General features: G+C 46.8%; 1 protein-coding gene across 1 annotated transcript in view; it reads left to right on the top strand.

The window, feature by feature from the left end:
- CSMD2 (CUB and Sushi multiple domains 2) overlaps positions 1-15,677 on the top strand; it is a 548,714-nt gene that overhangs the window by 384,140 nt on the left and 148,897 nt on the right. Inside the window, exons 23-25 of the mRNA XM_053921210.1 lie at positions 5,535-5,691; positions 7,427-7,618; positions 10,924-11,050. Of these exons, the coding sequence (XP_053777185.1) occupies positions 5,535-5,691; positions 7,427-7,618; positions 10,924-11,050 (476 nt within the window). The remainder of the gene's footprint in view (positions 1-5,534; positions 5,692-7,426; positions 7,619-10,923; positions 11,051-15,677) is intronic.

Raw genomic sequence — 15,677 nt, 5'->3', positions numbered from 1 at the left:
GTGTGCCCACGAGACAATTAACGGGCTGTGTGTAAATATTCAATAGATCAGAAGAAGAGGACCTGTCTGAGGAGTCAGAGCTAATTGCCCCTCTGTAAGCAACAAGGAAAAAAAAACTTATTAGAAGCTCCTAATTTGTATTCTTAACAAGATTTGAGAGAATGTTGTATTTATGACACAAAAAAATAGGCAATAATGAAAACAGAGCAATCTGAGATGAGGGAAGATTGAATAGAGATGGAAAACATGATCACCCAATTAAAAACTGGAATGGAGGCAATGCGCAGAAGATGGTAAACCACAGAGAAATGAAACCAGTTCATTACTGCAAAGTAAATTAGAGAGACTCTTCCACATCTCATAAGGAAATGAAAAAGAAGGTTCTTTTATATTAATAAATTGTACAGTCATGCACAGTAAAACTTTATGTGCCAAATAACATAGCATGCATAAATTAAATAAAAACTGCAGAAATGTAAAAAAAATTAATAAAGTCACAGTCACCGTGGAAGATTTTAATATACCTCTGTTGCTCTCTGGCATATCACCTAGGTCAAAAATAATGAGGGCTTGGGTAGCTTGAATAATGTAACAATAAAATCAAAGAAAGTAGGAGAAAAATACTTTGAAAGATAAAGGCAAAATGACTAAAAAAATTTAAAAATAGCAATTATCAGCAAAACCAATGGTTTCTTTGAAAACTTTAATAAAATAGACAAACCTGGCAGGACTGATGAAGGAATAAAGAAGTCACAGGTATATAATGTTACGGATGAAGAAAGGAACGTGGTCATAGATATAGTAGAGATTATAAAAATAATAAGAAAATATTTGGGAACAACTGTAAGCCAAGGTATCAGAAAGCTTAGATGAAATGGATTTTTAATAGATAAAAGCACTAATATCAGGAAAAATTTTTGAATAAACCAATACATCGGAATTCCCTCCTGTCCTCTCTCAAAGGCCCTGGGCCTAGACCATTTGGCAGCCAACAACTTCAAGGAACAACTTAATCCCTGAAATGACCAAACTGCCTCAGAAAAGAAAAACATTGGGACCCATCTCCCAGCGCGTTCTAACGGAGGGACAAGTAGAGACGTGGACATCACACGGAGTGAGGGCGGCACAGGGATGGGAACTATGAGGCCAGTGCCACCGGGAACCATAGACCTAAAAATCCTAAATACAATGTACTGAATCTCGCTGGCTACTAAGTGGAATCGATTCTGGAGATGTGAGGATGTGTCACTAGAAAAGCTCATAATGTTATTTACTGGGTGAATCCTATGAAATTGCCTTTTTTATAGGCCAAAACTGATCAAATATTGGCAATTTTATGCATGTGGCTCAATCCAATATCCTGTAAACAGAAGAGAAATATACATGATCCTGCCAATCAATATGCCCCTAAATATCATGTAATGAAGTCATACATCATCCATGATTTTTAAAAATATCTCACCGTGGACAGAACTTTCTTAATCTGTTAAAAGGTTTCTACCAACACTTACAGCAAACATTATTCTTAATGACAAAACTTCCTCCAGATACCAAGTAAGGCAGGACCAAGGCTAGTACTTCTGCTGTCGCCGATGGTATTCACCCTTATACTGGCTTCTCAGCCACTATAATTATACCCCCACCCAACCCACAAAAGATGAAAAGAAAAAACTATAAAAATTAGAAAGAAGTATGTAAAATGTCTCTTATTCCAAAAATCCAAAAGAATTAACTGATAAACTATCAGAACCAATAAGAAAATTCAGCAAAACTGCCGGTATTTCTAAACTGGGGTGGGGAGGTCTCATTCATAATACAAAAAAACTCTATAAGATACCTAGAAATAAGCCTAACAAAAATGTGCATAATCTTTACGGAGAAAATCAAACTTTATTTTGAAGGACATTAAAATAAATGCAGGGAGGTCTCCTGTTCACGGATGAACAAAAGGTATGAACAGGCAATTCACAGGAGAGGAAAGTAGAATTGTCGATAAACTTATGAAAAGATGCTCAACCTCAGTGATAATCAGGGACATAATGAAAACAAGGCACCATTTCACACCCATGAAATTGGAAACAAATTAGAATGCCAGAAAATGCCACATGTTGGCAAGGATAGAAAGCAAGGCAAACTGCCGTACGTAGTCAGTGAGATTAAATTGGTATACCTCTTCGGAAGGCAATCTGGCGGTATCTGACCACGCGGAAGACGTGCCTTCCCTGCAGCCCGCTTCCCCGTGCTAGACAGACGTCCTGGAGGAACTGCGATGCATGGGTGCAGGCAGACATTAGCATGTTCCCATTGCTTGTCACTGTGTGTAAAAAGCTATCCATTTAGCGTAGTTATTTTTAAGCCAGCCGTCTTGCTGAACTGTCAGACGTAATGGTATATGTATATCAAAACATCGAGTTGTATACCTTAATTATATACAATATTTATTTTGTCAGTTACACCTCAAGAAAGCTGAAAAATAAAAACATCTGGTAGCGAAAAAAAGAAGGTGAGATGGAACAGATGTGCGTCAATGCTCCCAGATTTCCCAGGGGACAGTCCCGTCTCCTGCACATAACGATGCACTGGACTGTAGGGGCAGTTTTCTCACAGAGAAGCAACATCCTGTTAGGAAATAAATGTATATACCGAGTTCCCAGTGGCAATCAAGGAGCAAACACAGAATTTTATGGAGAGGTATAAAAGGCAACTTGATTAAATGGAGCCAGGCGCTGTGAACATGGATAGGAAGATTTAATGTCATAGAAGGGTATTTTTTCTCTGATCCATTCATACATTTAAATGTTAGTCAGAATTACTCAAGTTGTGTGTTTTTTTCTTTTGTGGGGAGGGTTTTGTTGGTGTTTTTAATTTGAGAAGATTCTTTTTTGAGTGTATCTCGAAGAGCAAATGTAGGAGACTATTTTTTTAAGTTAAAAGGAGACAAGTGAGGGGCCAGGTGCCCTACTAGATATTTGCATTATAGAGCAGCAGTAATTAAAACAGCATAGGTCAGGCACGGGAATAGACAGACCGATTAATGCCGTAGACGAGAAAGCTGACAGACAAAATCAAGTTTGTGTAACGGTGTGGGCAATAGCGAGAGATTTAAAATTGGCGGGGGATGAAATACTTACAAGCAGGGTTTGATTAAATGGCTGATCAACCAGGGGAAAAGGTGGAACTTTATATAATGTGCCAAAATAAATACAGTGGGTTTAAGGACAAAAGTATTAGAAGAAAACGATGGTGTACTTATTTATTTATTTATTTTTATTGTTGTTCAAGTACAGTTGTCTCCATTTTCACCTCACCACACCCCCCGCCCCACCCAGCCCCACCTTCCACCCTCAAACCTACCCCCTTTGGCTTTGTCCTTGTGTCCTTTATATATTTATTTATCATACATTTATTGAGCGCCTCCGTTTGCCAGGGCACACATTCCAGGCAGTGAGGTGTGAATAATGATATTGGGGGTTGGGTTAATTATATGATGGAAATTCCTGCAGCTATTTAAATGCTGTTGGGAAAAAATATTTAATGATTTGAAAAATATGTACAGTATGTTAAGTGAAAAGCTGTTACCATATCGCATCTATAGTTTGATCTTGTATTTACAAAGGAAATCAAGAAATAAATATGCATAAGGACAGATAGGCCTTGTCCTTACAGAACAAAGCCTACAGTCACCAAAATGTTATGAGTGCTGAAAGCTGCTTTTATTTTTCTTTGTGTTTTTCTGTTTTTTGAGTTTTCTGCAGGGAATATTTTATCGTAACGACACTTAGTAAGACCATTTTCGTTCTTAACGAATTAGGATGAATTATGTTTTGAAATTAAGGGAAAACCCTGTTCCCGTTATCCTCTTATTAACTAACAACAATTTCTTAATACCATCATATATCCAGTGAGTGCTCAAGTTTCCAATTATCTCATAAGTATCTTGATAGTTTTTAAATTTACAGTGCATTTGAATCAGGATCCAGAGAAAGTCCACACACTGGACTAGTTCCCTCCTGTGTCTTTTAATCGATAGGTTTCTACCTCTGTCTCTTTCCCCCCACTTGTAATTTGTTTGTTGAGGGAGTGGGACCCTTTGTCCAGTGGAATTGTTCACATTCTGGATTCTGCTGACCACGTTCCCAGAGCATCACTTCATGTGTTCCTCTGTCCTCTGTATTTCCTGTAAGTTAGAAATTGGATCCAGTGACTTGATCTGATTCAGATTTGATTTTTTTTTTTCTCAGCAAAGTGACTCCTTAGGTAGTGGTATGTCTGCCGCCAAGAAGTGCATGATGTCTGGTTGTCTCTCCTGTTGTGATGGTAGCAAGAATTGATGACTGATGCCTTGATCGATTAATTCCAATATATGTTTTCATGGGTAAAAATACTTTTTATAGCACTTTGGCTGAACTGGTGCATTCCGTACGTCTGTTAGAACGCTGGAATTCTCTCAGTCTATTATAAAGCCACGTCACATAGGATCTGGAAACAGACTTGAGTCTCCTGGGGGCCTAAACAAATCTTCGTAACATACAGCACTGTTAGCTTGAAGGATGGCTTCTTTTAGAAAGCTCCGCTTCATAAAGGGTAGAATGGAAATATTGTTCCAATTTGCTGGCAGCTGGCACCACATCCTGCGCCATGCACAAATATTCATCGCCCACCCATAGATCCCATCTTTGATATTTACCAAAGCACCAGGAGGTCCTTCACTCAATCACAACTGCTGTTGTTATTTGTACAATTATCTGGAAAGGAGCAGCAACCTCGAAACCTGGGAAGCCAGTTCATTACTTGGATGATTGTTGACTTCGCTGGAGCTCAGAAGTTCAGGGGACAGATGGGAGTCAGGGAAGCCAGCTGCCTGCATGATTCCACCCCTGGCAAGCCCAGTAGGCCCTCGCTGGAGCCCTTATTTTCAGAGGGAAGGGGCAGAGGCTGAACTCGCGGAAGGGAAAAGGCACTATGACACACCGGTCACCTTAACTCCATCCTGCCAGGACCCCAGGGACCACGTCCAGCAAAGCGATCAAAACTGAGGTCACTGCCCCAGCGGGGTGGGGTCGGGCAGGAGGACAGTTGTCTCCTCTCCTGAAAGGACAGGATTAGTGCCTGGCGGTGCAGAGATGTCAAATGCTTTCAGTGTGCCTGTCTGCAGAAACAGATGGCTTGGGCAGTCAGCCAGTCCCGACCTGGCCTCCCCAGGCTGCTGAAGAGGAAGATGGGGCCATATGGGGTTTGGGGGAACAGGAGCAGATCGCCACTGGAAAGGTTAGAACAGCAATCAGTGCCTAGAGACTGGATTCACATGGAGACAGGCTGGGTGCAGAACTGGCACCCGGCGGAGTCCAGAGGGGCCCATGACCCGCTCAGTTGCTAGCTCCACTCTGCCATCTTCCTTGCGTCCAGTGACTCCCTACCCCCCTAACAGTCGTTATCGATGCCACAGTCCAGGGATGTGGGCTGTGGGGTGAGTCGCCGATGTTGGAAATAAGGTCATGCTGATGCCGTTGGGTCGGGGTCTCTCCTGTGTCCAGGTCTATGACGGCACCAACAACTCCGCCCGTTTGCTGGGGGTGTTCAGCCGCTCTGAGATGCTGGGGGTGACTTTGAACAGCACATCCAGCAGCCTGTGGCTCGATTTCGTCACTGACGCCGAGAACACCAGCAAGGGCTTTGAGCTGCAGTTTTCCAGTAAGTCTTCCTCGCATCTGCGTGGACGATAAGTCAGGCTTTGCCTGGTTGGGAGGGTGGACTCAGGGTCATCCTCCATCACTTACAGGTTTGGTTTTCTCTAACTGGCGCATGCTTGGTTGGTTGTTTCCTCTTAGTAACACATTGTGCTTATGATTTGGAAAAGCTGCCACTTTTTAAACCGCAGCTCTGTGGTTTGAACTGGTGGATAACTGAGTTGAGAGCATACCTTTTAGTCACTAACACTTTAAAAATGATAAATGCTGAGACTTAATGAAAGCCACCAAAGAGAGCCTTTGCTACTCATAGTGTTTATAGAATAATACTCAACTATAGCTGAATGTAAAAAGTTACAAACATTCATGTATAATTATTTTTGTTTTAACTACTTCCTAAAAAGTTTATTCCTGATTATTTCCCTCTTTTTTTCTTGATTTTAACTTTTTTCTTTACTCCTGGGAATTTGAAAATGGAAAGCACCCAGGTTTATATGAAGCCCCAGAGTACTTGGGGGTCACAGCCCCACTCTTCTGGTTCACTGCCATTTTATTCACTTATTTGAGTTTCTCCTTGCCCAGGAGAAACAAAGAAATGTGCTTTTACAGACTATGTTAAAATCTAGTGAGTACCCATCAGATGATGAATGAGTGAGAAAAATGTAGCATATATGGCCACTAAAAAGAATGAGGTACTGACTTACGCCTCCACGTGGGTGAACCTTGAAAACATTAGGCTAAAAGTAGCCTGTTGCAAAAGGCCATGTTGTCTGATCCATTACTATGAACCGTCCAGAACAGACGCAGCCACGGAGACTGAAAGACAGCTGGGGGCGCTGAGGGCAGAGGGGGTCGAGGGAGGTGTGGACGAGGCTTCTCTTTCTGCTCATAAACGTGCCCTGACATTCACTGTCTCGTGAGTGCGCAACTCTGCGAACACACCGAAGACACTCGGCTGTGCACTTCAGCTGGATGAATGTTCCGTACGTGAATGATGTCCCGGTAGACCTGTTAGAGAAAACACTTCCAAACCGTCTACTCAGGTCCCCTCTCAGCCGGGCTGGGGGCAGGCAGAGGGCCTGGCCTGTGACAGCAGGCGGACCCGTGGCAAAAACATTCAACAGAATTGTATTTGAATTCCGTCTCTATCATCTGAGACTCCGACTTTGGAACAATTTATTTAACCTTTCTAAGTCAACGTGCTCAGTTGTAAAATGCACATAATTATACTTCCTGTAAGACTCCTGTTCATAACAAAGGAGAGAGACCCTGCCAGGCGCCAGAGTAGCAGCTCCGCAGGGCTTTCCTTCTCCAGCCTTTTCCAATAGAGCGAAGTTAAGCAGGACGCAACTGAGGTGGGAAGCATGCACTTAAAGTGACTTTTCCACATTACGCCACCCCGTCAGAATATCTTGGTGAGCAGAATGGAAAGAACAGTTCCCACTGGCAAAATGCTATGGGGTCAAACAAAAGAAATAGAAAATTCAAACCATATGCCTGAAAACTATTTAAAGAGCTATCCTGGTAAAAACAACTGAAGTCATTTACATACAGCAACAGGGGAAAGCATTCTCCACGACACACGCTGTCCTGGGCACAGCAACGTGGCGGCCCCGGGCAACGAGTCCATCAGAACGTCGGTACACGTGCCGTGTGGCTTCCTGGAGGAAGTGGGTCTGAAGGAGTGTGCTTCCTGCCACGACAGGTCTTGCTCACCCTGTCTTTTCTCTCTTCGCCAGGCTTTGAACTCATCAGATGTGAGGATCCAGGAACCCCCCAGTTTGGCTACAAGGTCCACGACGGAGGCCACTTTGCAGGGAGCTCCGTGTCCTTCACCTGTGACCCTGGGTACAGCCTGCGGGGCAGCGAGGAGCTGCTGTGTCTGAGTGGCGAGCGCAGGACCTGGGACCGGCCTCTCCCCACTTGTGTCGGTAGGAGGCCTCTCTCTTGCCGTTGTCACACGTGGAGCAAGGGGGACCAGAGCCAAGTCATGCCCTCAGAATTGTAATGCTGGTGTCAGAGAAGAGGTGGGAGAGCCAATCAGAAAGGAAGAGGTGGAGCTTTTCCCCAGGTCCCAGGAGTTCCTGCAACCCGAGACTCATATGAGTCTCTAACCCACACTGGGCCTCAGTTTCTTTATGGGCAAAGTGGGGCTTGGGCTCCCTTTTCTGGGGAATGTTGAAAGAAGGGGGAAGACCATGAACTATTGTCCACCTCACCCTGAAGAAAGACTGGAGCAATGAGCTAGCGTCTTTGGAAGCCTGCAGTGCCCCCAGAGCGTCAGCAAAGGCTCTCTGGAAGCTTTGTCCATGCGCCCCAGGGCGAAAGAAGTCTGATCCGAGGCAGAAGTGTGAAATGGGCAAAATGTGCCATTCTGTCTGTCTGGCTTTCCACCTTCCCCACCCAGCTCACTGCATGCTTTACCCCCTGCTGCCCAGCATTCCCACACACAGCCATGCCCAGCTTCCCCACCCCAAACACCAGGCCTGCCTGTCTCTCCGTCCCTGTCCCCGTGTCCCCTGCCTGTCTCTCCGTCCCTGTCCCCGTGTCCCACAGCCTCAGTGTGTCTGCAGCACTGGTTAATCTTAGAACAAAACATCCCCTGAGAAAATGTGTAAGTGCCCACCAAGTGCTACGTGACTGTGTTGGTGCCGGTGTGTGTTTGGGTGTGAGTAGAGGCAGAGAAATACAAAAAGAAAAGAAAAAAGCGTTTTCCCTGACCTTGGGGAGCCTGTACCCTAGGAAGGAGAACAGACTTATAAACAGATCATTAATAATACAAGACAAGCACAGAAATACGAGTTATGTGCGAAGTGTTGGAGGATATGAGAAAGTTTGGCGAAGGAGGTGATATTTCAATTGAGACTTCGAAAGATGGGTAGGAATTCACCACCAGGAGGAGAGGGGTGGGGAAGTGGCCATTCTAGGGCTGAAGGTGTGAGCCGGCAAGGCTGGAAGTGTTAACAGCCAGCATTCGTTCTCCCTAGACAACTTTTAACAGGATCTCCAGCACTGTCAGAGAACAGTGTCTGCGGGCGCGGACTTTAAGTCTGGTCGACCAGGGTGGCCTCTGAGTAGCCTCTAGAGTCTTCCTCTGTCTCTGTGATTGAGGTTGACTCCATCTGCACTCGTGCTCCATCCCTTTCTTCTGCATCCCTGTTTCTATTTCCTTCTCTCACGCATGTGCCAGGCCCTGTGCCGGCCCCTAGGAAGACAGAGGCGAGCAGGTCCCAGGCCAGCGAGGGAGACACACGCATAAACAGACACCAGTACCATGCCTCCGGCAAGCCAGACCAAGCAAAATGGGCAGGAGAGAGGATGATTTCCACTGTAAGACAATAATTTTCTCTGCAGAAAGCGTTCACTGTAAGGTTCTTTTGAATATCAAATTTGCCAGTTGGACCGAACTTCGAGGATCCACTGAAGCAGGGCTAGGAAGAATATTTATACTTGGAAACTCAGAGGCCTTCCCCAGTGAGACTCCCACAGGCCCCACTCAGGCGAGAGAGGCTGTGTGTCTGGGATTATGTGTGTACATGTTTACACATGTCATGTTGTCGTAGGCTTTATCATGGCCTGCCAGACATGACTGCTGTCACTTAAAACATCCAGACGTTTTCTTCATTGATGAGATAAGGACTGGATGCCACAGTCCAAAGCTCTAGGGTGGGAAGAAGGGGGAGGACCAGAAAGAGTAGAGTCTCACGGTCTTGTCAGTGAAGCTGCCGCAGGCTGGCCACATGGTCCCTGCTCCCACCCGCCTGCCCTCAGATAAAGTGACCTGTGAGGAAAGCAGCTGTATCCTTAGGAAGCGCTCCCAGGGCTTCTCCGAACACTCACTTTCAGGGAAGCAGAGGGGCTTCTCCATCTGAACACGGAAAGAAGCTCCAGCCAAGGACATGGGTAATTTCTTGCCGCCTTTCTAACTACCTCCTCTATTTGTGGGGGCAGGCGGGCTTCCTCTCCACTACTTACACTTCATCCTTTCTCCCCTACCCTGCTTCCTGCTATGGGCCCATTCAATCCTGCATCTTTCAGTCAGGTTGGTACCTCCCATCCCAACAGCACCACAGAGGGAGGACTCAAAGTGAGTCTTGAGCAAAGAATCGGGTCTGATGAGCAGCCTTGCTGGCAGAGAGCCCCCTCCCCAGCCCTGGCTGGGTGGTCCCAGGTCGAGCCATGATGCTCTAGAGATGCTTAATGGGTCCTTTGTAGCAACGGGTGAAGGTCAGTCTTCCATGTGTGACTTCGATCCCATTCTCTCCTGTTTCTTCCAGGATCTTGTTCATCGATCATTCCCCTTCCTAAAAAGCTTTGCAATAAACCTCCTCCTCTTCATTATCATGCTCCCTTGTCCAGATTGTTAAAATAATTTGCCTGGGAAGCAGTAAGCTTTTTTCATTCATTGGATCATTCATCCATCTATTCATTTGCTAAATATTTATTAAACATCTATCATGTGCCACACACTATGCTACACTAGGCACTTGTGCAAATATGAGTAAGACGAGGTTTCCGCTGCCACGGAGCTTGTAGTCTTGGGAAGGAGGTAGACACGATGATAGCACGTTGCGCGTGCGCTGATAACGCCAGTTCACGCACCACATTTGTTTATCCATTGAGTTCATGGACATGCCGGTTGTTTCCAGTTTGGGGTTATTATGGGTAGTGCTGCTGTGATCGTTTGTGTGCAAGTTTTTGTGTGAACAAATGTATTCATTTCTCTTGGGTGTATGCCTAAGAACCAGATGGCTGGGGTCATATGGTAACCATGTTTAACATTTGGAAGAACTGGGAAACTGTTTTCCAAGACAGCTCCACCATTTTCCATTCTCACCAGCAATGTATGAGGGTTCCAGTCTCTCCTCATCCTCATCCACACTTGTTAGTGTCTTTTCTATTCTAGCTGTCCTTGTACCTGTAAAGTGGTATCTCACTGTGATTTTAATTTGCCTTTCCCTCATGACTGCTGACGACAAATACCTCTCCATGTGCTTGTTTGCAGAAATGTCTATTCAAATGCTTGGCTCACTTTTAAATGGGGTTTCTCATCGTTTCACTGTTGAGGTGGAGGAGTTCTTTGTAGATTCTGAATACATCCAGGGACATTCCATACGCTATGCTCAGTCACCTGGAATGAATGAGAGGGACGCAGGGACACAGACAAGAGGAAGCCCGAGTTGTTGCTGCCACACAGGCCACCCCGTGAAGCTCACGCTTTTGGAATCTCTTTCAGCTGAGTGTGGAGGGACAATCGAAGGACAGGTGTCGGGGCAGGTGCTGTCCCCCGGATATCCAGCTCCCTACGAACACAACCTCAACTGCATCTGGACCATCGAGGCTGATGCTGGCTGCACCATCGGGTAAGTGTCGGGGCTGGCACAGTGACCGTTGCCACTTGTCCAGGGCACACCCAGCTGGGAGCCGGTCCTGCCCACCCTAGCTGGAGGCCCTCGTGATCCGCAGTGGCCATTATGACCCCAGGCTTGGGTGGGGCCCACGAGAACCTGGAAAGGCCCATCTGCAGCCTCACAGCTGTGGTCTAAGTTCAGACAACTGTCTGGCCCAGACAGCACCATTACAGCAGAGTAACAGGGCATAGGCTTGTCGTCATACGAACCCATTTGAATCCCGGCCTGGCCATGTACTATTTGCAGGACCTTGTTTATGGCCTTTATCATCTCTGAGTCTTCCTGTTTCTTTCTGCATTTTGGGTTCTAATACCAGCTTCTCGGGATAAAGCCCTTAAATGAGACGTTGTGTGCACTGTGCTCAGCATAGTGCTTGGAACGTAGTAAATATTTAATAATGGTTCTGTGGTTGTTTCTCTGACAGTAGCAGGGTCAGTTTATAGCTCTGTGAGCCCAGATTGCTTCCCTTTCTCAGTCTGAGTTTCTGCATCTGTAAAATGAGGACAAAAATTCTTATGGTTTAGGGCTGCAGAGAGAATAATTACAGGAGCCCAGCAGCGTCTGGTGCTTTGTACGTACTCCCTCAAAATATAACTTTCTTTCCATATAAGCTCCTGAGTAACAGGAATTACTTCCTAGAGCTCCCAGGAGTTGGAGAAGAAGGAGCATCATTGTTTATCAAGCACAGGGACCAGCACATAGGTTGTCTTGTTAACTCTCCACAATAGCCCTATTGCTATGAGTAGTAAGCCCTAATAGTAAATAAACATTATTTATTAGTAGTAATCAATAACAGAGTCCCCCCTATCTGAGGTTTCTCCTTCCGCAGTTTCAGATACCCATAGTCAACTGCAGTACAAAAGTATTAAATGGAAAATTCCAGAAATAAACAACGAGTTTTAAATTGTGCGCCATCCAGAGTAGCATGATGAGATCTCACACCGTCCAGCTGTGTCCCACATGGGACGTGAATCCTTCTTTGTCCAGCGTATCCACACTCTATCTGCCACCTACTGTTCGTCACTTGGTAGCGGCCTCAGTTATCGGACTGACAGTCACGGTATCACAGTGCTTGTGTTCCAGTCACCCTTATGTTACTCACTAGTGACCCCAAAGCGCAAGAGCAGTGATGCAAGCAATTTGCATACGCCAAAGGGAAGTCCTAAAGTGCTTATTTTAAGTGAAAAAGTTCTCACCTAATAAGGAAAGAAAAAAGATCATACGCTGAGGTTGCTAAGGTTTATAGGAAAACGCATCTCCCATCTGTGAAGTTGTAACGAAGGAAACAGAAACCCGTGCTAGTTTTGGTGCTGCACTCACACTGCACCGGTACAGCCTCGGGGCCCCGAGGAGCTTAGTTCAGAAGGAAAGGGCATCACAGCTGCAGCGGGAAGACAGGGCGGCGGCGTGGCTGGGCAATCCTCCTCCTGCCAGAGCCGGTCACCAGCAGCCTGGCGCTCTGTCCCAGTGCCTGCGTCACTCGCCTGCCTCACTGTCCCCCCTCACGTCGGTGCCGAGTCATCTCACGTCATCACAGGAAGAAGGAGGGCATTACAGTACAGTAAGACATTTTGAAACAGAGAGAGGCCACATTCACGTAACTTTTAGTACAGCGTATTGTTATAATTGTTCTATTTTATTATTGCTGTTAATCTTTTGCTATGCCTAATTTATAAGTTAAACTTTATCATAGGTATGTGTATACACACACACACACACACACACAAGGTCTGGTACTATCTGTTGTTTCAGGTCTATTTGCAGATCCACTGGGGTCTTGGAATGTATACCCTGTGGATAAGGGGGATAAGGTGATCTACTGTATTATTATTCCTACTTTATGGAGGAAAAAACTGAGGCTCCGAAAGAATGCACACTGTGTCAGAGCTGGCACAGTGAGTCATAGAGCTGGGACGTGAACCCAGGTCTCTGTGGCTCTTCACGCTCTACCACACCGCTGGCACCGCGGGGCCTTGAGCTGTTGTTCAGCTGAGCTACGAGGAAAAGAGCAGGCAGGGGAGGCAGGATGGAAGGAGGTGTGTGGAAGGGGGATTGCACAAGTCCGGCTGGAGTGGGGGCTGCGTGTGGACAAGGAATGGGAGATAGAGAGGGTTAGCGTGGACCTGGTCACAGAGGGTCTTCAATGCCAGTTAGCAAGAGGAAGCCATGACAGGTCCGGGAGCAGGGGTGCCCTGCCGAGGTTATTTACGGTGGAACCAGTCAGGAGTCTGTCGCAGAGACAAGAAGGAAGTGCTGAGGCTTTGGAACAACGGGAAGCCTAGACAAAGAGCAGAAGTGTGGCTAAGGGACGATCCCTGCCGGGGAGAGTTCTCAATTACGGGGAACTGAGAGAGATACAGATGTCTGTATATTCACTGATGTACGCACGACCTTAGACTCAGTTCAATTAACATTCAAGGAATGTGTTAAATGTTTGCTATACACAAGTTTTGGAGCTAAGCCCTGTGCAAAATGAAGTCCACAGAGCTCTTGGGGGGTTTGCACTGTTAAAGGGACACGTTAAATATACAGATTCTTGCTGCACACTCCTGCTGAAATAACCTTCTGGAAGCACACACCCCTGATCCACTCACCCTCGCATTAGAAACCTCCCATGCACCCCACACTCCCAGAAACTAACCATCATCTCCTGATTCGCAAGGCTGTCCTGGCCTCAACCCACCCTCCCCCAATTTTATGTTCCACCACCTCTTCAGTGACATCCCGGCAAAGCCAAATTTCTGTTGGCCCCTGCACCTAACTCACGGCCTCGCCCTGTGCCTTTGTTTCCACTCTGCCCTCCCTGGGATATCCTTCTGCCTCCAAAAGCTTAATCCTGAAATTCCCTACCCCTCAAAGTCAAGTGCAGGTGTCAGCTCACCCAGGAAGTCTTCCTCCATCCCCGCTCCTAGGGGTCATGTCTCCTCTTCTGAACTCCTGTTGCCCATGACCTGTATTTCCCATATGACGCCGACCCCTCTCCCCCTTTGTTTATGCTCCTGCCTCACCTCCCCCACTAAAGCTGTGGTCTCTGCCCAGTTTATCTTTGTACGTTTCCCAGCTCTCAACACAGGGCCCGCAGCACCTGGCAGAGGTTCAGCAAGAGTCAGGCGTTGAAGGAATGAAGGGAGGGAGAGAAGAAGGGAAGAAGGGAGTGGGGAAGGAAGGAAGGAGGAGAAGGAAGGAAGGAAGGGAAGGAAGGAAGAGAAGGAAGGAGGATTGGTTCAGGTATCAAGGTATTAATAGTTATATGACTCATATTATGTCCACGATAGTCTCTTAGTAAATATTAAATGGACACTAAGTGAATCGAGAGCATAATGATTCTCTGGTGTTCAGGTATGCAAATCAGGAGGTGGTTCTTTCCCTTTTCTACCTTAGAGGACCACCCATTCATTCATTCACTTCATTCATTCATGTAACAGCTATCTGTCTAATACTCGGCAGTGCCTGTGCGAGGTGCTGGCTTTGTACAGATAAGTGAGACCCTGCACTATTCACAAAAAGGTGACGTGTGTGCACAGTGAGGTGGTGGCATAAGGAGGAGGGGGAATGAAAGGCAGGACGGGAGGAGACCGGAGATGCTGTCCTGGAAAAGGAGGCACTAGAGCTGAGTCCCAAAGGATGAAGAGGAGTTGCCAGGTGGCCAAGGAGGGAGATGGGCAGGAGGGGAAAGGCCTTCCAGGCAGAGCAGTTGACCCAGGGTGGTCAGGCTCCAGCTGGAAATGGGTCCCCATGGCCAGAGGATCACCTGTGTTCTGTGGAGGGGTGGGCAGCAGCAGGAGGGGAAGCTGATAGAGCCTGCGGCAGCCCCAGCATGAGGGCATTGGGGGCTGTGGTGCTGGGTTTGGACCCATCAGGTCAGCCTTGTGGAGGAGAATGGGGCCTCCTGGTCCAGGAGCCCTGTGAGGAACCTGCCTCCAGGATGTGGTCGGGGTAAGGAGGCCTGACCTCAGCAATGGCAGTGGGGGTGGACAAGGAGGGACAGATTCAGGAGACATTTAATAGCCCCACCAGCCGGTCTCACTCTCCTCAGGAGACATGGGAGTGGAGGTTTCTCCTGGTCCCCACCTTTTGTTGTGTGACACACGACACGTAAAATACGTGGACAAGTGAAAAGAACCGCACACTGAGACCCTGCGTGCCTACCACCCTGACTCCTCTGTGGCGGAGATTTTGCCGTATTTGTTTTCTCTCTTTTCCTTTTCTGTTCATCCTTTTTTTTTTTTCTGAATCACTCAAAAGGACATTGTGACACTTCATCCCTAAGTACTTGGCGTGCATCTTCCAAAGACAAGACTACACTTCTCCACGACACAGCAGCATTAGGAGGCCCAAGACAGGCAGTGCTATTTCCTGTAATTAAGGTTGAGGAGGAGGATAGGAGGAGAGCAGAGCAGACTGGAGCAGCTGACAGGGCCAGCGCAGGAAACGGGACGGGATTTCTGGGCAGGACGAGGACCATTATCACTTACCAGAACAGTGGACTAGTGGGGTGGGCTGGTGGGGGCCAGAGGGTCCCTTCCTAGCTGTCGAGAAGAGAGAATTCAGGCACAGACAGGAAGCGCCCTCTCTTGGG

This window comes from Desmodus rotundus, chromosome 3 (genome assembly GCF_022682495.2).
Source record: "Desmodus rotundus isolate HL8 chromosome 3, HLdesRot8A.1, whole genome shotgun sequence".
In the NCBI taxonomy this organism is placed as follows: domain Eukaryota; kingdom Metazoa; phylum Chordata; class Mammalia; order Chiroptera; family Phyllostomidae; genus Desmodus; species Desmodus rotundus.
Note: the sequence above shows the minus strand (reverse complement) of the source record. Positions and strands in the feature narration are given on the sequence as shown.